The sequence below is a fragment of the Uloborus diversus genome, chromosome 7 (genome assembly GCF_026930045.1).
Source record: "Uloborus diversus isolate 005 chromosome 7, Udiv.v.3.1, whole genome shotgun sequence".
NCBI classification, from domain to species: domain Eukaryota; kingdom Metazoa; phylum Arthropoda; class Arachnida; order Araneae; family Uloboridae; genus Uloborus; species Uloborus diversus.
In genome coordinates, this window is record NC_072737.1 from 52,512,649 (window position 1) to 52,535,941 (window position 23,293).

Consider the following 23,293-nt stretch of genomic DNA (forward strand, 5'->3'; position numbering starts at 1 on the left):
CTTGAACATTAGTGGTAACTGTTGTTTCATTTTTAGTAATATTAATATCTTTAGGCTTCTCTTCTTCAGTATCTTTATCTGTAGTCATTTTTATCTAAAACAACAAATTTAAAAATAAGATGAATCTACCCAAGATTTTTCTCATTAAAGATGTTTGTTTTAAACTATGTAAAAAAAAAGATTTTTAACAAGCAACTGCTTGAATTAACAAAATGACTGAAATAATGGAAGAAAAATTGATAACTTTTTCATTTTTAACTTGATTGCTGTAATGGCAAGGTAAAAAATAAATTAATAAAGCCCAGAAGAAACATTTCTGCATTTAGTGAACAATTATAAATCTAACTGAAGTAAGTTCTTACTATTATGACAGAAAAAAATATAATTGGTGGGAATTACTTTTTTAAAGAAATATATTTTCAAATTATTTACAAAACAATCTTATCCCATTTAAAACACTCTCCATCACAACTATTACAACTTTTCCACCAGTGCTTCCACAGTTCAAATCAATTTTCGAAGCCATCTTTAGAAATGGCCGACAGCTCCTTCTCTGTGCTTTTTTGACCTCTTCAATGTTGTCAAATCGATGGATGCTCTTTTCTGCCCTTCTCGGTCACAGAAATAAGAAAAAGTCACATAGATTCAGGTCAAGTGAGGTGCCTGGGGCAGCACCTTGCCAGGGTTCATACACTTTTGGTTAAAAAAAGTTCCCTGACTTTTCCAGGTTTTCCAGGTTGTTTTTTAGAAAATTCCAGGTTACTCGCTTCATTCAAAATTTAAGTTTAAATAGTAATATTTTCAAAATAATTAAAATTGTTTAAAGTAGCAATGCAGAAGAACTGAAACTTCTCCCCTTAGATTAAAAAAAAAAAAAGAATTTTTTTCCTTTGTTTTCTCTGTCAAAATTTTAAGTTTTCTTTAAACATTTTGTTCAAAATTGTTTTAATTTGTTTACTATTTGTTGAAAACAGAGTACTTTCAACTTATTTTAGCGTTTCTTTGATGTCACGCGTAATATTATAGCGTTTTGCTGTAGTCCTGCAGCAACCTTTTAGCATCCGCTTTTGGTTTACAATACTTTTTATTTTCTTATAAGTAGGTTACACAAAACATATTGAGCAAAATGCAAAGCTAAATTTCAGTATAAATATGGTTAACTTGTTGTATCAATCGGCATACCATGTAATGCATAGTAACAAAAATCAACATCCGCCGATCATAGGCCAATGCCAATAATCTTTTTTTTTTTTTTTTTTTCACATATTAAAGGACGCTTACATTAAAATTTCAAATTTTCTTTTCCAGAAAGTAATAGTTAATTTCCAAAAATTCATAACTTTTTGCACATTTAATGTTATTTTCAATGTTACTCATTGATATAAACATCCAATTCTGTTTCTGGAAGTTTAAGTCTACTTCCATTGTGCAAACGATCAAATATGGCGACAAAGTGAAAAATTTAAAATAATAAGTAGATTTTTGGATTTGTAGTATAAAAGTAGTAATAAATAATTAATAATCCTTAAAAAGCTACAATAAAAGCAAAATAGTCAGTATTTAGCACATAAGAGTCTAAATCAATTAAAACAAAAAATGTTATGAAGATTAAATTTTGCATTTTTCCAGAAAATGATTACAAATTATCCGGAAAAAAAAGGCACAATTTGTGTTGTTTTCGTTTGCATTGCAATTAACATCCAATGCCGTTTTCGGGAACTTAGGCACTTAAAAAGTCTTGTGTACTTCCATCTTGGGAATGACCAAATATGGCGGCTATGCCCAAAAATAAGAAATAGCTTTTTTAATTTGTCGCATGAAGACAATTAAAAAATAATAAATCTTCATGAAACTACAATTCATTGAAAAGTTTTTATCACATTTGCGTCCGAGGCAGTGAGGATAAGATTAAGTTTTAAGAACAAAATTTTTCATTTCTCAAGAAAATTATTTTAAATAACTATAGAAAAACAATTTGTGGACCATTTTTTGTTATTTTCATCAGTTTTCAATTAAAGAAAACATCCAATTCTGCTTTGTTTTTAGAAACTTAGGCATTTTAGGGTCGTATCTACTTCCATCTTGTGAATGACCAAAGATGGCGACTACGTTTCACACGTAGCTGAAATGATTTTCGATCAAAAAAAATAAATAAAAACGATTTTCCCCGATCGACCCTCCCATCTACAGGTTGTGCTTCCGAAGCAGTAAATTGTCTTCTCTCCTTTTGAGTTTGTGCATAATTGCTGTTCACCTGATTTTTTTTCCCCTTGGGAACTACTGAGAGCCAAAAATGGCGGCTGCTGAAGATTTTTTGGGTCGCCACTTTTTTCATTGCTATAAAATTGTTACAATTTTTTTTAATACATCGATAAAAATGAAGATTAGATCTCATAAAACCAAATTCCCTGGGGAAAAATTGGGAAAAGAAAAATTTTGGGGACACATTTGGAAAATTCCCTGACATTTTTTACTATGTCATTTTAAATGATAATTTTAAGTTTTCCCGAAGCGTACGAACCCTGAACCGAATAGAATGTTGTGGCAACCCATCTATAACTTTAGGCAGTAGAAAGAAATGCGTTCCCCTCACTGACTCCATGCAAGAAAATCTTCGCTCTTTTGGCGCATTTTTCGTTGTGAAAAAAACGTTCATTTTTCGATTGCAGTTTTTAAGTGCCAGTCGGTTTAGATAAAAATTTACAATTTTTTTCGTGAAATCACAATAAAAACGAAGACTAGACCACATGGTACTTAATTCCTTGGGAAAAAAAATTTTTTGGAGGACAAAATTTGAAATCTCCCTGACTTTTCCCTGACATTTTTGACAGTGTCATTTTCCCTGACAATTCCCGGTTTTCCCGGAATTCCCGGAGCGTACGAGCCCTGCTTGCGATATTAATTTAAAATCTAATTTGTTGCTCCTTTTTATCGTATAACCCCTGTAAAGTAATTTACATTTAAGGTGCATTGTGATGCATTAACAATGCAATCAATAGTAAGACGTCATTAAAATTTCATAATGCAGAAGAAAAATTTTCAAACTTTAAATACACACTAATGATTTAATCTACAAAAATCAACCAGTAAACGTAACATAATATATTTTTTGCATCTATTGAATGAATCAATTAAGAATTGTATAAAACTTTTATTTTCTCCTACACCATATTTGAGTGTACCACCATACTGCAGGCAATATAATGAGCAATATAATAACTTCCATACAAGTTTATAAACTGTCTAAAACAGCTGTTAGGGCGACCATCTGGTAAGTTTATATGTCTGCTCTGTTGAAATTTTCAGTAGCAATAAAAATATCAGCTTATTTCAATGTTTGTTACTGTACTGGTCCTGTAGTTGCTGAAAAGGAGGTCCAATACTAAAGTTATTATAATTGCAAGCAAATTTAACTGACAAAACCAAAAATATTTTAGCAACAGATATCCCTTTATCCCATTTTTAGAATTCAGAATTTTGTGAAGGTCATTTATAGAGTATAATTTTGCAAAAAGTTTGTTAATTTGCAATCTAAGTTAATAAACAAACCCAATTCCCCAAGATTTCTTCTAAAAAATTTTTTAGAGAAAACTTATTTTTAATTTACAAAAAGGACATAAATCTGTTTGCTGTTCCCCCCCCCCCCCCCCAGATGAATTCTCTTTACAATAGAAAAGTGCACCAATGCAAATACAGATAACAATTCACATACTCAACACAACTAAATTTTAGGGGTCTAAGTAGTGTTAATCAAAAAAATCGATTTTTTGAAAAAAAAAAAAATGTTGTACTGCCACTTATTCTGAACATTTTAGTACCAAGTTTTTATTGATGAGAAAAACTTCTCGAGATAAAATATAAAATATATTTGCTTACTTCCAGAATTAGCGTTTGACAGGATACAGCCACGGGCACTTCAAACGCATTTTTCTCAAAACGCAAAATTTGAAGTTTCGCGTATTACATTTCAAAAACTTGTTGTTCTATTGCTTTGAAATTTTCTGTAAATGTTTTTTAAATCTCAGGTTAACTTGGAAATTAGGAAAAACTACTACTTTAGCAGGGTCGTATTCACTTGGAACAGCTTACCGGAAGAGGCGGTAATGAGCAAGGGGGTGGATAGCTTTAAGAGGGCCGTTGATCTTCATTGGGGACTAGGACCAGCTTAGCTGGGCCCAGAGCCTGTTGCTGATCGTCACATTTGTATTTGTAACTTATTTTAAAACTTATACAGCAATTTGACTTAAAATACATGAAAAAAAATTTTTATGACAATTTTTACCCTCAATTCTCAGTTTTTAAAGAAATTTTAGGTTTTATAAGTTCAAAAAAATTAAAAAAGTTAGATATTTTTAAGAAAAGGTGTATAGTATTTGATTATGATAAATTTGTGCAATTTAAGACCTTTCTTGTAAACAGCCTATTACTTAGCTCAGCATAATACGTGGAGTGAAACAATCAGTTTCAAAAAAAGGCATTCAGATTTTTCTATTTTAAAGACAATAATTTATTTAAAACTAATCTAAGTACGCTAAATTGTTTACTGATATATGGATTTACAATCATGAAAAAATCAAATTACTGAATTGTTTTTCTTAGGAAGTACAGATTTTTAAAAATCAAGCTCTTTTTCTACGCGCGTTATTATGGTAAGATTATTAAAACCCCTTAAACTAAGTTCAATACAATAAGACATAGAACTGTAAATAAAGTTTATTTTACAGTTCAATGTAACTTTACTTACATCATGTAGTTTATCTGAAGTTTCACAAGGATTTTCTTGATTTTGAGAAGAGGTTAGAGTCGTTTCACTAACTTCTGAAACACTTGAAGTAGATTCCGAGCAGGGCTATAATGAACATGCATATCATTTCCACAGATAGCTGTACAGTAGTTTACATACATATTTTACAATACATTTCACAGATAAATATTGTTAAGATGATTTAGGGAAAGCTATTAAATAAATTAGTATTTACGTCGCATCAGTTCGTACGTGCATTATGCAGTAGAACCTCCAGAATCTTCCTCGGGAAAGAAAGAGGTGGGGAACGGAGGGTATAGGTTCACAACAGTCCTCATATATGCAGGTATCTCTTTATATTTAAAAAAAATGTAAAATCAAAGAAATTCTGAAAGGAAGTCTGTGGCGAGCCTCCGTCCAGGAGACCCTATAGCACCTACAGCCTTGAAATTTTGTAAAAAAAAACTTTGAGCCTCGGTGGTTTGAACCTGGAGTTCTTTTTTAAATTTTAAATTAGTTTTTTTTGTAATTAATGTTTTAAGCTAAAATTTTGCAAATTGCCTCTTCAAGGGGGAAAAATTACTTGCACATATTAATATTATATATCGTTGGAAAGGGTGGAATTTTTCACGTTCTACGCAATTTGCTTCCATGTTCTAACTGAATTGTGGCAAGAGGTATTTGCGTTTTTAGCTCAATTTTTTTTAAGGATTAGCTGAAATTTAGACACTACTTTCTTCATTAAATCTACCAGTAAAAAGCGAAGCAATTGTCCCACAGTTTTCTTTTTGACACCACTGGAAAGAACGGCTTGTTTTACTCCAGATCTAACTCGACCTATAGTCGAAAAACTAAGCTTCTATCTCCAAAGGAAAAAAAGTTATAAGCTGTTATAATCAAGTTCGAAAATACCTCATCTCCATTCACATTATTGCTGTTTTATTTGGCGTTGCCATAGTTATGTCGTTCCGTCTTTTCGATTCTCATGTTTCTTCTTTTTTATTCGCAAACCTTAAGGGTTTCGATTTTAACGGAAAATATCAGGCTCAACTCAATTCAAGCCCCGAGCTAAAGAGCAAAATATATTACTAGAGACCATGAATATGAAAGCGACTTTTAAAACATAAAAAACTGCAATTTTGAAATGCTCAGGAGCCCCTTAGCCCTTACGGCTCTGCAAGTTGGTACAAGCTATTTTGAAATGCGAGGAAGAGGCGATTTTTGATCCAAACATAATGAGTTTTTAATCTGTTTCATTTTAATTGACGATTTAAATCTTTGTGAATCAAATAAGATTGCGAAGCAATCTTCTGGGGTTGGTGAGTGTCAGTGAGCAGGGGCAAAGCCCCTAGTCCTATAAATATTGGTACAAGCAAGCAAAGAAATGTAGGGGACCGATTGATTATTTGGAATTGCATAACATTTCAGGGATGGAAATAATTACTTCATGTGAAGGAGAGCATTCTATGGTTATGGAACGCCACAAAATTTTTCTCTTTATCTACTTAAGGCAAAGAAAAAGTTCTGTTTAATATATTTCATAGTTCATGTCAAACATTATAAATGCAACAAAATAAAATTCATGAATGTTAAAATAACAAGCATGCTCCTTTGATGACTAGTACTTAGCATTGTATTCTCAAGACAATTTCTGCATTGAAAAAAATAGTTCTTAATTGGTAAAAAATATGTCTACGTAGCAAATCTGAAATTTTTGTGAATTCGCAATGTCTATTTTAGCTTTTGAAATAAACTGTTTCAAAGCATTTAATACCTAAAAGGGAATATTTTTGTGCTTTCAAACTCTTCAAAACACCTTTTACAAGAAGGAGCTATTTCCGACATTGCAGTGCAATATGATTCCGAATAGTCATTATGTCCCTACACGTCCAGCAATTTTGTACCGATACTTATTACGGTTTATTTATAGGACGCCCAGTATATAGAATAGGGCTCAAAGGCAGACCAAAATTACATAAAGTATAGGACCTCATTCTGAAATTCAGAAGGACTAATATTTCCGATTACTATTATTAATTTTTCTAAGCAAAAAAAAAAAAAGGCTGCAACATTTAGAATTAAAAAACTTTGCAAAAGACATAACATCGTTTTCTCTAGTACTTAATCCCATTGTTTGCAACAAGTGGCAATTCAAAAAGGATAGAGAACAGTCTGCAGTGTTTTACCGGACATTTGGGGAAATAAAAGTTCAAAAAAAAAAAGGAAAATAAAATGCAATGCATTTCAAAATTTTAAAAATTATTACATGCATAGTTTATATGTATTTGTATATAAGAAGCTTTCAATTTTTGTGATCATATCAGAAAAGCGTTTGTTTCCAGATTTTTTTTTTTTTGATAATTGTAGTTTTTAATCCAAATTAAGATCAGTAAAACTTTTTTTTTTTTTTAATTTTGTTGCAGCTTTATTACACATGTTTTCTGGAACTCAGCATTTTCTCTACTTTTCTCACAGTTGGGCTTTAATTTCCATCAGTCTTTAATTAATGGTCAGATAATAACAAAATTATTCTGGAATAAGTTAGTATTTTTTTCCTTTACTGTTTAAGTTAAAAGGGTTGAACTGGATTGTCTAGATTTTTGCATGTTGTTTTGAAAAAAGTTCGAAGTTTTGCTCGCATAGGTCTGATCCCCCAGCTTTCAGGAATTATATAAGGTAGTTATTTCAATAAAGGTTAATAAACTTTTTCAAACAACTAATTTGACAGTCAATAATTCAGGGTTTTACGTATAGGGAATAGAAGTTTTTGGTAACAATCCAAAATTCAACTAATTCTGAAATCCATTACTGTGCAGGTCACTTGAATGCTGGATTTAAGCTTCTATGCTATTTATTTTTATCAACGCCCTAGGATTGGCGATATGGCTGGAGTCTAAGGGTTCTGGAAATAGTTGACCTCTCACCCTTGCGAATGCAGATTCATATAAACTCAATCAATATTAATTTACCAAAATCCCTCCTATTTTGCACATAGCATATACAGTAAAATCCCTCTAATGCGGACACTAACGGGACAAATTTTTTTGTCCGCAATATAGAGGTGTCCGCAGGACAGGGGTTTAATAATGTTATTTGCATTGGAACTGGGAAATTAAAAATTGTCTGCATAAGAGGGGTGTCCGTCTTTGAGGGGTGTCCGTTAGGAGGGGTTTCACTGTATGTGTGTTAGTTCCAAAGGTGAAACCGAACATTAAGGAAAGTACTATAATTGTGACTAAACATCAATATACTGCAATTGTATTCCTATAATAGAATAAATACAGTATTCTTTCATTTTTTTCCAAATAATGTACAGAGATTAGAATGATTTAGTTTAACTATTCATTCATTAGATTAAATACATTACATTTAAACAGAAATGAAAAATTAAAAAATAATATTTACTGTAACTGCTGATTCGATATGAATAACTTTAGAAGTTAAACTTTCAGTCAATAATGATATCCGTTTCTCAACCTACAACGCAAATATGCAAAAATTAATATGCCAAATGCACAAGCAACCATAAAATTAAAAATTTTAAAAACCCCCGACTGAGTCGCAACTGTAGAATCAAGAGGGAAAATTAAAAACCCTTTTAAAAGCCTTATATTATTAAAAATCAATATCAAGTATTTTATTTGCTATTAAACAGAAACTGGCAACAGATAAAATTTTAAATCATTGCGTTTCATTTCCTTGTCGGTCAACAATGAATTCGGTTAGCAATCCCGTGAATAAAGGCTTAGCCATTACTAAAATTGGCTTTCAAAAAACGTTATAATTCAAATTCTATGAAACATGGAAGTTCTAAACACATTCTATCGGACGCGGAAAAAAGTTATCTTTATTTTGGTATTAAATTAAAAAAAATTTTAACTATGTTTTCACTGCAAAAATTGCGAAAAACCTCTTAGAGGTTTTTAATTAATGTCTTTGTTAATTAATGTCATGCAAAGATGCAACCTAGATAAGAACACTCTCAATCAACTCTCCTTTCGAACAAATTTTTTTTTCAAAATTGACCCATCTGTTTAGGTGCTAGAGTGCCACAGACAGATACACATATATACAGATACAACAGACACAAACTTATAACCCCCTTCCTTTGTGTGTCGGGGGTTAATAAATAGAGAGAAAGATGGTATTGTTATTCAAATTTTAAAATCCACTTTTTGCTTTGGTACAGAACATTTGTAAGATTTCAACTTTATCAAAACACAATACAATTCAATCAATGTGCTTTAAGAGAGTTTAACCAGATGAAATGTTTTAGTGTAAATTATTCACTTAAAATCAATTTGTTTACATTAATGATATTTCTAAACAAATTTTACTGAAGTATATAATTAAAAAAAAAAAATTTTTTTTAATCAAAATTTGAAAGCAAGGAACTTGAAACCAAAGGTAATTTTTCTTCAACTCCCATACTTTTCCCCATTATATCCCAAGAAAAATTCAATCATTGTTGGTTTCGTTAATCCCTATATATCCTAATCCTCCATATTCCAACTAAACTGAATTTTTAAATTCATTCATTTAAAAAATGTGCATCAAATTATTAAAAGCAAAGTTATGAGTACATTTAACAGACAGTAGAAAAATACTCATCTTCAAATTGGAATTAAAGTTTAAATTGTTTTTGAATTGTTTATTATAACGACTTACTTCTTGGAAAAGTTCATCTGAAGTTCCACAAGATTTGTCTTGAATTTCAGAAGGACTTTGAGAAGTAACTCCTGAAGCTTTTGAAACAGTATCTGGTTCCAACTGTAAGGAAGATTTGTTGTAAGAACATATGTTTCTACCAGTTAGAAACAGTAATTACCACTTCAAACCAATGACTAAGGAAAAACTCTACTAAATCAGAAAAATAACAAGAGTTATAGGAAGGACTGCTGGGTTTCTGCCATATTTCCCAGTATCCCATTCAACAAAAAGTCATTTGTATGTATTTCCCACAAAAGTCCCACTTAATATTTTGATCAAGATGGAAAGTCTACCTAAAATTTTCCTCTGGAGTGAAACTTTCAAGAAGTATCAACATAAGTTACAATAGTGTCATCTAATTAATATAAATTTTTCAGATTCATCACTTGACTAGTAAATTGATTTATGAATTCTTTATTGTAAGAACTAACCTTTTGAAAAAGTTCATCTGATGTTCCACAAGATTTGTCTTGAATTTGAGAAGGATTTTGAGTAGTAAAGCCTGAAGCTTTTGAAACAGCATCTGGTTTCAACTGTTAAAAAGTTTTTTTTATAAGTTAACAAATGTTTTTACAAGTTAAGAAACAACTTTGAAATCTTAAACTGACTATTTCTTTTTAGAGCTAAACACCAATTACCTCTCCAAACCAATGACTAGGGGAAAATTCTACTAAATCAGAACAATTATAAGGGTTGCGGAAAGAACCCCTGAATTCTTGCTATATTCTCTAGTACAAAGTCATTTGTATGCATTTCCCACAAAATTTGCACATAAGTTAAAATAATGCCATAGATTTAAAATTAGTTATTCGGATTCATCACTTGAATAGTAATTAGTTTCAGTCTAATTGTTACTACATATTACTACTCTTTCTTTTGATTACTTTTAGACTTATATAAAAATGGAGTACATATCACTTAAACTTTGAATTCTACAAATTTTAGATAGTAACAGATCTTTGATCCAATAACTCTTGAATCCCAAATAAGGGTGCTTTAACTAAATATCTCCTGAATTCAGACCTGCCAAACTCTACTTTCTAAAATGCAAAATATTATCTACAAAATTGAAAAACCTTGAAATATGGAAGATTTGACACAGCATCAATTTATTACGTACGTTTAAAGTAATTAAAAATTAAGTGTCTTATATCATGACATACTATTTACAGGGTGTGGCAAAAACTCTTGGACAAAATTTGCATCATCAAATATAAGTTAATTTATTTTTAAGGAGAGTTTATTTTGGTCTACATGTTCAAAAGAAAATATTTTATACCTAATGTATCTCTTAGTTTGCATATTACTCTTTGGCTTTCATCATACAAATCTGCTAATTTCGGGTTATTTAAAGAATGAAAACTTTGGTTTTTTTTTTGCTTTAAATGTTTTTGCAAACAGTATCTGATGCAAACTTTTGTTTCAAGGAGCTTGAAAATGATAGTTAACATCCAGCAAGTGGACGGAAATATACAGTGAACACTTCCAACAATCGTAAGAACATTAAAAAGTGAATCCATTTAACTGATGTAAATCGAGTAAATTCACACAATACTTAACTAATTACGTGCGTTATTATTCAAAATATCAAGAAGCCGACACAGTTACAGAAAGTTTTTTAAGCATTAACTTTTGAAACATTATGTATTAACAGTTACGTTTTGTTCATTTTCAATCTCACATAGCTACAATAATTTATGATTGCTTACCTCAGGGTCACTATCCTCACTTTCTGGTGCTTCCATTAAAGGAGGGGCGGCCTAAAGGAACATAACAAATAGTTTAAATAACAACTAGTTTACATAATAATTGTAAAAAATATATATATAAATTAAAACAAATAAAAAAACTGTATTGAAGTTTCCAATTTAGAAACTTAAAATGAGTCTACAAAATAAATAGCCTAAGATTATGCTGTAAGAGACATAAAAACAAATATTTAAAAAAATGCAGATTCAAAAATAAAATGAACTGAAACTCATGATTTTCTACCAGAAAGATTGCTTGTGAAATGGGAATATGTAATGAAATTAAGTTACAAAATTGCCATTAAATAACCTAAAAAGTTTGATTCAAACAATGTGCCAAATAAACAAAAATATGTTAAATCCACTGCTGAAGATATAGTCTCATTACAATGTTTAATCTCAAAAAGAGGAGCAAACGTGGTGACAGCGTAAACATAATTATTCTATTTTTGGTTGCGTAGAGAAAGCAAAAAAGTCGCCAAGTCAAATGACGTACATGCAGCAGAAATGTACCGAGAATTGTACTTTCAAATGCAAAGAAAGGTGATGTTTTTCATCGAGTCTGTGATCTAAATTTAACATTACATAAAAACTATGGACTGTGCTTTAAGAACAAAAATACAGTATAGTGCCTTCGAGTGAGTAAGAAAACATTTTAACTAATTACACTCCTAGTTTGTTGAATCAATGAAAAAAAAGTGTTCCACACAGAAGCATTTTCCAATTATTGACAATTTAAACATGGTGAATGAATGAAATGAAAGAAAGGGGGGGGGGGGGGTCAAGCGAACCAAGCACGGCGACCAGAGGTCTATTGTACTAGTCCCTAAACAGAAGTCTTAAAACAGACCAGTAGCTAAAGCATAATTCAGCAAACACCTAATGGGAATGTTTTGAACCTCCTACAGTTCAAGCAAATGAAGACCAAAGTGTTCAAACCTATAGGCAAAATACACTTCAGAATCACCCAGGATTTAACCGTTTCCTCAGGCAACCTCTGAAAGTTGGATCCTTACTGACACCCATTAAAGCAAGATGCCGCTTTAAAGTGCAATGATTTATAAGAAGACCAAAGGCTTTCCTAATACTATTTTTGTTAAGTCCTTTGCATTTTCGGCATGTGATCTCCAAAGAGAAACAGGTCTGTCTTTCTTAAAGGATGACCAGCTGAATACATTCAATGTCATTGTGACAAAAACGTGTAAAATATCCTTTTTTAATCATTCGAATGCAACCAAAAGGGGAGATTCACAACTAAACCCCACTTGGAGTCTACATACAAAATTTCAACATTCTACACCATTGAACATTAAGAGTTTGTATATTTTCAGGAGAAGTTTATTATGTAAACATAGCAAGAGCTCTTCTGCGCCCGTAAGCCCTATTTCATGAAAAAGAAAGACAACAGTAGCTTCGAATAAAATGTGATTTCATTTAACAAATAAACATAACTGGTTGAGGCCTATAATTTGAACTTGAATGCATTGATAGATCAAAATGTTGTAAATGTTCTTGAGTTATATTGTATCCTGGCATGGAAAGTGACTAGGGATGCACCGGATAGTGATTTTGCCGGATACCGGATATCCGATGCCCCCTTACCTGCCGGATTCGGATACCTGGGCCGGATATCCGACGGATATCCAGCATTTCGATTGCATTGCATGTTCGCATATTTTTCTACAACGCCGTTTCAAAACAATAAATCAAACTTGTTCCACATATCATTTCTTTAAAAACATGTTAAGTACATTCAAATGTACTTTTTTAGAGCCTCTATATTTTAATTTAGGAATTGTGCTATATATAAAATGCAACATTAAAATATTGTTTTATTTCGACAGATTTTTTCGAAAGAGACAAACTTTTGGCAAAAATTAATTCTGTATGTAATGTACACATGGTTTAAACTTTTAATTATTCATAGTTGAAATCTTAAAGGTCGTATAATGAGTCTTATTTGTTTAAACTTCATCATAAAGTAATACATTTTCTTGTTTCCAATTTAGAAATAACAAAAAATAAAACTTTGCTTTGAAATCATTTTTATTACAGATAATACATGTGTAAAATTTTTCTAGCATACAACTTAAAAAAGAGAATATTAAAACAGGGCCAGTTTGACTCAAAAAATAAATAAACTTAAATAATCAACTTAAAATTTTACTTTAATTCCAGAAATAAAGGTACATTTTCTCTAAAGATGCAAATTAGCATCTTAAATACAGGGGTGCCCCCCAAGAGCAAGGGCCCACCCCCTAAAAACCATAAATACCCCCCAAATAGAAAGCCCCCCCCCCCAAAAAGAGAAAATACCCCTAAAACACCCCCCTCCCCATGTGGGCAACCCAGTTAACAAATTAATAAACTTATGCTAAAATAATCAACTGAAAATTTTACTTTAATTCCAGAAAACAAAGATTACCTCTCTGAAAAGATGCAAATTAACATCTTAAATACAGTATTAAGAGTCATTCTCAACGCCTTCACTTTTTAAAAACAAATTAATAAACTTACGCTTAAATAATCAACTTAAAATTTCCCTTTAATTCCAGAAAATAACGATTCACATTATTAAAAAATGCAAATTAATATCTTAAATATATTATTAAAAGTCGTTCTCAACATGTTAACAATTTTTTTTTAAACATAAATAAAATTATACTTAAATAATCAACTGAAAACTTCACTTTAATTTCGGAAAACAAAGATTCACATTCGTAAATGATGCAAATTAACATTTTAAACAAACTATTAAGAGTCATGTTAAATACGTTCACGATTTTAAAAATAAATTAATAAAACAATTCTTAAATAATCAACCTGAAATGTTACTAAATTCCAAAAAATAAAGTTACACATTCTTAACGATGCAAATTAACATCTTATATATAATATTAAAAAATATGCTAAACATGTTCCATCTTTCTTAAATGAATTTATAAATTTATATTTGAACAATAAACTTAAATTTTACTTTAATTCTAGAAAAAATAAAAATACACATTCTTAAAAAATACAAATTAAATTCTTAAATATATTATTAAAAATTATACTATACAATTAAAAAATTAGAAAGAAGAAAATGAAGCAATAACTTATAGCTGTTATTTCTCACTGCTACATTCACCGTCTATTTTAAATTCTAAATATCAGTTGAAAGTCTTAGTTAAAATAATTATTCTGGGAAAAGCAATTATTACTTTATTCAACATTCTAAAATTTCCAATGGACTCAAGTTAAGATCGGCGTTGAATATGACAGTTAGAATTATGCTTCATTTCATGCAATATACACTAATATACACTTAAGAATCTTTACCAATGCAGGGGAATGTTTTAGATTTTTCATTACAAACAGAAGTTTTCTGCATTATTCGGTGATAGTCGGTTTCTGTTTTCTGTATAAATTCTTTTAGCTCCACTAAATAAACATTCTGCCTAAATAACCAGATAACTGCCCGGATATCCTGCAAAAAACTGTCGGACATCCGGATCCGGAGTGGCTTGCCGGATCGGATACCTCATAGTTCCGGATAGTTAAAAAATCAGCCGGATAGGCCGGATACCAGATAGTTACGGATATCCGGTGCATCCCTAAAAGTGACGCAAATCAAAAATTGGGAAAATCACACTACCTATTAATTTAAAATCTAAATTCAATGCTCTTTCTTGCCATAAAGCTCGCAAAGTTAGCTTACATAACTGGTGTGCATTGTGGTGTAAAAACGATAGAATCAGTAGTAACAAATCATTAGAATTTCATAATTAAGAAGAAAAGTTTTCGAACTTTCAAATATGCTTTATTAATTTAGACAACAAAACTAACCAATAAACAACACATTATGAATTGTTTGCACATATTAATATTTGAGACTAAATCGCTTAAAACTACAATTGCGTAAAACCTTGATTTTCTTCAATACTGTTTTTTTCTTTTCAAGTTCCTTACCTGGGTGCCATATATTCATGGACGGTTTTAAGGTGAAAATATATTGTAGATGAAAGTTTATCTTTTTGCTTTAATGGCATGGTAGAAATAGCATAATTTCTTGTGTAAAAGTTTAAAAGATAAATATTGTTTAAAATACTTGATGTTCTTTAACAGAATTCTAAGTTTTTATCTCAAAAAAAAAAAAAAAAAAAAAAAAGGATAAATTTCCAATTAATTCCGACATAAAATTAAGGTTGTGATAATTTTTGCATGTCTGATATTCAACAAAAAGGCTCATGTAAAAGGTCTGACCAATCGCAAACACAAAATAGTTTACTCCTTACACCAGGCTGAGGTCCTAGTGAGATCAATTACTAATCTTAGATTTTTCAATGAATTAATATAACTTCATGTACCTAAATAATAAGCAATTACCTTCTCTATATTTTGTTCCAAATTACTTTCATGTCCTTGCCGACCTGCATTACATTCTAATGCGGTTTCTTCTTGAATTATTTCATTTGGAGGAGATTCAAATTCAGCTTCATCCTATGCTCAAAGTAAATAAAAAGGCATTATAAAAATATAACAAATGAATTAATTCTTTTGGCATATGTAGGGGTCAGAGTCAGAGTGGAAACTTTTTAAAAATTAGGACAAAATTATAGGTCATTTTTAGGACAGTAAATATCAAATATCAACGAAAACAAAACATCACTAATTTCTAATATGAGCATATGCTTCATTTTTGTCAATCTTATGAACTTATGCCTCACTTAGAAAGTAAATGCATCAGAACTTGAAAAATATGCATAAATGTTATATTGTCAGCCCCCTTAATCGAGCAACGGATAAACTAATACCCTGTTAAAGCGCCACCTATGTTTAGTTAAAACCTCTGGCTGCAACTAATTCAGGGAGTTTAAGGTCAGAGCGGCTGAAAGAATGCTGCTCTCAAGTGTATGAAATTAATCATAATAAAAGTTATACAGTCCACTTTTGTTGTAGTTCAATGGTTGTGTTATGTTGCGTTGCAGAGTAGAGCCAACCGCAAGAAACCAGCTAATAGAAAAAAGATAATCTTACCTAGAGGTAAGAACATGGTCCGTCGAGCCGGAGATTAAAAAGAATGGCTCGTGAAGAAATGTAACGCAAGTTGAAGACGCATGGAGTGAAATAACTTACGCATTACGATTCGAAGCCTTTACATTAAAGGAGGTGAGTAGCAATTTCAAGTTTGAAATTAGTGACTGCTAAATAACCAGAAAATGTTTAAAGACGCGAAGGAAAGTGAAATTGAGTTGACACGCGTTAAAGCAAAACGTTCTATCGTAAGAAGAGCAGTGACAAATTGCGTAAAGAAAATTGAAGGCAATCTAAAAGAACAAGACGTTAACTTTGAGGAAATATCTGAAAATTTAGAACTGTTAAAGCAAAAAGAGGCTGAATTGAAAGATATTGACTATAAGGTTGAAGCGCTAATTGAAAATCTTGAAGAATTAGATAGCGAGTTAGAAAGTGTTTTTGCGTATAACGAAAAAGTAATACTAATTAAATTTCGTGCTGAGAAAAAACTGAACGAGCAGAAGAAACCAGAGTTAAACGTCTCCAGTTTAAGTAGCGCAGATAAAACAAATTACGGAAGTGAAACAATAAAGCTGCCGAAACTGTCCTTGCCCAATTTCAGTGGCAATATTATCGACTGGCTAACGTTTAAAGATCTTTTTAATGCAACAGTAACAAAAAATGAATCTCTATCTGATGCTCAAAAGCTTCAATATTTAAAAACCTCGTTAAGAGGTGATGCTGCGAAAATTGTAAATTCTATTCCAATATCTGATAGTAATTTTAAAATTGCGTATAATTTGTTAGATGAACGATACTCAAATACAAGAGAGCAAACTTTTGCTCACATTAAACGCTTTTTGGATCTTCAAAGCATTCAAAATGAATCCGCTTCTGCTTTGTTGACTTTCGTAGATAATGTCAATGAATCAATTCGTTCATTAGAAACGCTGGGTCAATCGGTTGATAAATTTGGGGATACCTTAATGTTGTATTTAATATTACAAAAATTAGATACTTCCACTAAATTATGGTGGGAACGCCAGTCAAAGAATTCTGAAATTCCGAAACTTAGGGATTTAATAGAGTTTCTAAAAAGTTACGCTAGAACAATTCAAAACAGTAAGGGTTCAGTCGGTAAAGTACAAAAGCCCACAAGTTCTAAAGTTAACGCTTTGGTTGCGGTTTCTGTATGTTCATATTGTAAAGATAATCATTACTTATCAAAGTGTGTAAAATTTCGCAGTCTATCCGTACCGCAAAGATTTGATTTCGTAAAACAAAATAAACTGTGTTTTAATTGCCTCTCTAATGTGCATCGAATTAGAAAATGTAAAAGCGGTAATACTTGTTTCAAATGTGGGAAGAGGCACCACAGTATGTTACATCAAGAAAATGAAAATAGGTCGATACCTAGGTTTCCTTCTGTAAGTGCTAAAGAATTTATTCCTTGTTCAGTAGATACGAGTTTAGATTTAAATCGCAAGAATGAAGTTACGTCTATAGTATGTGCAAATAATTCATATGGTAATCAATTGGGAACTAGTATGAATAATAGCAATTCATCTGTTCTTTTATGCACTGCTGTAATTAAGATTAGAAATTCTAAAAATGAGTGGATAAGTTGTAAATGTTTGCTGGATACGGGCTCAGAAAAAAATTTCATTAGGAAAGAATGTGCCAAGCAATTGGGATTGAAAATTAACCCTGCTCAAATTTCAGTTTCCTGTTTAGGAAGTTATAATACGCTAAGCAATGGAGCAGTCGAGTTAGTATTTTCCTCTCATTTTGACACTGAATTTAAGATAGTAACCTCCGCTTACGTCATTGATAAAATTTGTGGGGAATTGCCCAATTCAACTACGCCTGTGAAATGTTTTAATGAGTATAAGGATTTATTGTTAGCAGATCCCTCTTATTTTAAGAAAGAAAGCATAGACATTCTATTTGGGGTAAATGTATTTTTTTCGCTTGTAAACGGAGAGGTAATAAAACGGGGTGAAAATCTTCCGTTCGCAGTATGTTCTAGATTAGGGTGGATAATCGCAGGAGCCACAACGCTCAGCTGTTGTGACTTAGAATCTAGTTCTGTTAATAGTTTAAGTGTTAGTACAGATGAGCTAGTTAAGTCGTTTTGGGAATTAGAACAAATTCCGTCAACACAATCGCTTACAAGGGAAGAAAGGCTTTGTGAAACGCATTTCTTAGAAAATTATACGCGCAATAAAGAAGGAAGGTATTCTGTTAGACTTCCGTTTAAACCTAATAGAAAACTGTTAGGTAACTCCAAGGCCACCGCATTTAAAATGTTTCATAGTCTAGAAAAAAGACTTCTAAAAATGCCTGACATTTATTTGCAATACAAAAAGTTCATGACAGAGTATCTCGATCTTGGGCATATGGAAATCGACGATACGGTATGCAAAGAAAATGCTCATTATTGTATTCCGCACCATCATGTAATTAATGAGTCTAGTTCCACCACAAAATTAAGAGTTGTTTTTAATGCTAGTGCAAAAACTACATCTGGTGTATCATTAAATGATACGCTTATGAATGGTCCAAAGGTGCAGGACGATCTTTTCGCTATTTTATTGAGGTTTAGATGTCATAACATTGCAATTACAAGTGATTTACAAAAAATGTATCGCCAGATAGAGATTCATGATGCAGATAGAGATTTTCAAAAAATTCTGTGGAGGGATGACCCCACTAAACCAATTTCGACTTATAGGTTGTGTACTGTCACGTATGGTACCGCATCTGCTAGCTATTTAGCTACGCGAGTACTTAAACAGCTGGCAATTGATGAGGCAGCGAGATTTCCGAAGGCAGTTGATCTAATCATGCATAATTTTTACGTTGATGACTGCCTGTTTGGCGCTAAAACGCAAGAGGAGGCGATCGATCTTATCCATGAACTGAATGATCTCCTTAGAAGAGGACAATTTAAATTGCACAAGTGGTGTACTAACAATTCGTTTGTGTTGGAAAAACTACGCAAATCAGAGGGCTTGTCCGCATGTTCTTCTAGTACCGCCGATTCTAAATTTATTAAAGTATTGGGATTGAGATGGAACCCAACGCTCGACGACTTTACGTATAACATTCATTTTTCGGATAAGCACAGAGCCTTCTCTACAAAAAGATCTATTTTGTCTAGTGTGTCAAGCATTTTCGACCCCCTTGGGTGGTTGTCGCCATTTATTATAACTGCAAAGATTTTGATTCAAGATTTGTGGAAATGTCAGTTATCGTGGGATGATCCTGTGCCTCCGGAGTTTAAGGAGCGATGGATTAACTATAGCAACGATATTTCTCAACTAGAACCTGTAACTGTGCCTCGAAGAGTTCTTTTGCACGAAGCGTCTAATATTGAACTGTATTGTTTTTGTGATGCCTCTGAGAAGGCATACGCTGCAGTAATTTACTTAAAATCTTCTGATACGTCCAGTCATCAAGTTAGCTTGTTGACATCGAAGACTCGTGTTTCACCATTGAAAACAATATCGATTCCGCGCCTTGAACTTTGCTCAGCTGTGTTGTTAGTGCATTTACTACAAATCGTTCTTTCGTCATTACATATTCAAATTGATGCAATACACGCCTTCACAGATTCCACAATCGTTTTAGCATGGTTAAGATCTGAGCCGTCACGTTGGCAAATATTTGTTGCTAACCGGGTTTCTGAAATACAAGGGATCCTTCCTATTCAACACTGGCGCTGGATTCCTTCAGACCAAAATCCAGCAGACTGTGCAAGTAGAGGACTTTTACCCTCTGAACTGCTTAAGTTTGACTTGTGGTGGTCTGGTCCTCCTTGGCTTAGACACGAGGAAATTCCACTTGTAGAAGTACCATTGTCAACGGACGCTCTAAAAGAAGAGCGAAAAAAGGCTTCGTGTTTATATGGTAATCGTCTGTTGATTTTCCAATAATTGTTAAAGTTTCATCATATGTTAAATTACGCCGCATGATAGCATGGTACCTACGTTTCATTAAAAATGCTCGATATCCCAAAAATCGAAACATTGGCTATCTGACTAGTGATGAAATGAAAGCCGCTAGAAATATTTTGGTGAAGATAGTTCAAAAGCAAGAGTTTTCCACTGAGTATCTTCATTTGGAGAATAAAAAACCACTTCCTGCCAATAGTAAATTACTTTCCTTAAAGCCATTTATAAATGAAGATGGTGTAATACGTGTTGGTGGTAGACTGGAAAATGCTCCTTTTTCAAATGAAAGAAAACATCCCATTCTCCTGCCAAAGAATCACCACTTAACTACCATTATCATTCGCTCCTATCATGAAACATATTTACATGCGAGTACTATTCTTTTGTTATCTGTTATACGTAAGGAGTTTTGGATAATTAACGCTAAGTCGGCCATTAAAAAGGAAATTTGGAAATGCATTAAGTGTTTCAAACTCAAGGGAAAAACAGCAACCCAGGTGATGACTGATTTGCCGCGTGCTAGAGTAATGCCATCACGAGTGTTTTCAAAAACCGGTCTAGACTTTGCAGGACCCTTTCTAGTAAAACCGCGATCTGGCCGCGGGGTTAGAACCTTAAAAGTTTACATTTGTATTTTTGTGTGTTTAGCCGTAAAGGCTGTGCACATTGAAATTGTTGGCAACTTATCTGCAGACTGTTTTATAGCTGCACTAAAACGATTTGTGGCGAGACGAGGAAAACCAAGTGAGGTATTTTCGGATTGTGGGTCAAATTTTGTAGCTGCAAATAAAGAATTGAATAGAGTTATTGCACTTCTCCAGAAGGAAGAACCCGTTCATAATTATTTCGCCAACGAGGGAATTAAATGTAACTTTAATCCACCTTCCGCCCCTCATTTTGGAGGAATTTGGGAGGCAGTTGTCAAATCCGCTAAATCTCTCCTAAAACGTACAATAGAAGACCAAAAATTGACTTTGGAAGAATTTTCAACGCTAACGACACAAATTGAATCTTGTTTAAATTCCCGACCGTTGAGCCCTTTGTCAGAGGATCCATCCGAAATGTCTGCTCTTACTCCTGGGCATTTCTTGGTTGGTACATCGCTTTCTTCAATACCAGAAGAAAATCTTCTCAACGAAAAAATTCCCCCTTCTTATCCCTGGAAATTAACTCAACAGATTTTTCAGAGTTTCTGGAAACGATGGTTAAATGAATATGTTTCCGCGTTGCAACAGCGATCCAAATGGGTACGAGAACAACCAAATATTAAAGTAAATGATTTAGTTTTAATTAAAGAGGACAACGTTCCTCCTCTAAGGTGGAGGTTAGGTAGAGTAATGGAAGTTTTCCCTGGTTCGGATCAGAATGTGCGAGTTGTTAACATAAAGACCGATACTGGATTTTTTCGCCGACCAATTCATAAATTAGCAGTTTTGCCTAATATGGACTGATGAACTTTAGGTGACTGTTACTAATGGATTGGTAAATAATTATGTTTTGTAAAAAGACTTCTTTACATCTGTTTTATTATCCTACAAACTTTAATAATGTGTATTTCATATTTGTTGCCAGTAATGTATACTTGATAGTAGTTAGTTCTCAATTGTTTTTTTTCTATAGTTTATCATATAATTTTTGAAACCATATATGTTTCAACGTGGCCCGGTATGTTAAAGCGCCACCTATGTTTAGTTAAAACCTCTGGCTGCAACCAATTCAGGGAGTTTAAGGTCAGAGCGGCTGAAAGAATGCTGCTCTCAAGTGTATGAAATTAATCATAATAAAAGTTATACAGTCCACTTTTGTTGTAGTTCAATGGTTGTGTTATGTTGCGTTGCAGAGTAGAGCCAACCGCAAGAAACCAGCTAATAGAAAAAAGATAATCTTACCTAGAGGTAAGAACATACCCCGCTTATACGAATAAAACCTCCCGGAACCGAATATTTCCCCATAGATTCAATGTTAAAGATCCCCGCTTAATCAAATAGTTTCCCCGGAAACTCGAATAATAGTGATCAGCTTTCGCAAATGTTGTTGCTAAGAAAACTACTGAATAAATTAGAAATAAATTAAGTCAGAACATACAAAGATATAAAGTAAAATTTTTTGCCAACAACCAGTGAGAAAAACAACATTCATATTCCATCAAAACATTTTCACTTCTCTAAACATTTTTTTTTGTCTTTGCCATTACCCAAAAAAAAAAAAAAACCTCAGTCAATAACTAAATTAAATATCACTAAAAAATATGCACATTTCCAAAGTTAATATATTGATAAATATTAAATGTAAATCACAGCAGAAGAGGAGGGAGAAAAGGGAGTCAGAAAAGTGTTTCCAAAAGACCTTGAGCAAGCAATTCACTTTTATGCATTTTTTCAAAAATTAACGTACTGCAAAAAGGTGACAAAATAAAGATTGTCACTCAAGTTGTAATTTATTTTTTATAATTTTCATATGTACTTGTAATATATATACTAATTATTAAACTATTGTGTTGCTTATTTAGCTTATTTCAAAAAATTTTAACGAATAACATAACTTATTTCCTTTACATAGCTATTGATTTATTATTATTACCTTTTAAGACAAGTGTTGCCAGTTTAGATATGTAAAGAAAATTTCCTTCCTTAATAGAATAATATTGCTTAGAACCTACGACATTAGATTGAGTGGGGCCGACAGCACTTCAATGTTTTTCTTTTTTTAATTTAATCTCTTTTTAAATATTTTTTTTTTTAAATCATGCAAAATCATGTTACACATTTGTTGACTGCTCACCTCATAATAGCTGTCATCACTTTCTGAAGGTGCTTCTAATAATGGAGGAACCTCCTAAAATAATAAAAACTCCTTTAAAATACATGAAATATAGAAATTAGAAACAAAATGAATCCACACAACACAAATCAACATTTCTCCCCCCCCCCCCCAAAGAAGTGCAAAGTTTTCCTTGAGGAAAAGAAAAAACTCCTAAAGAAGTGCAAGTGCAAAGTTTTCCTCGTTGCAATATTTCTCAAAATTGTCAGGCAAATGCAATATGGGTGTTTGTACCCCAATGGGGGATAATGGTATCTGCCTTATTTCCATCTGTGCATCTAACAGCCAACAAACAATTTTGCTACATTCTCATATTT

General features: G+C 32.2%; 1 protein-coding gene across 1 annotated transcript in view; it reads right to left on the bottom strand.

Moving 5' to 3' along the window:
* Positions 1-5,001: 5,001 nt before the first annotated feature.
* The window catches only part of LOC129226691 (uncharacterized), a 76,987-nt gene continuing 58,695 nt past the window's right edge, over positions 5,002-23,293 (bottom strand). The window contains exons 27-31 of the mRNA XM_054861321.1: positions 22,938-22,991; positions 15,571-15,684; positions 11,164-11,214; positions 9,413-9,514; positions 5,002-5,094 (exon numbers count right to left, since the gene is read on the bottom strand). Coding sequence (XP_054717296.1) covers positions 5,002-5,094; positions 9,413-9,514; positions 11,164-11,214; positions 15,571-15,684; positions 22,938-22,991 — 414 coding nt within the window. The remainder of the gene's footprint in view (positions 5,095-9,412; positions 9,515-11,163; positions 11,215-15,570; positions 15,685-22,937; positions 22,992-23,293) is intronic.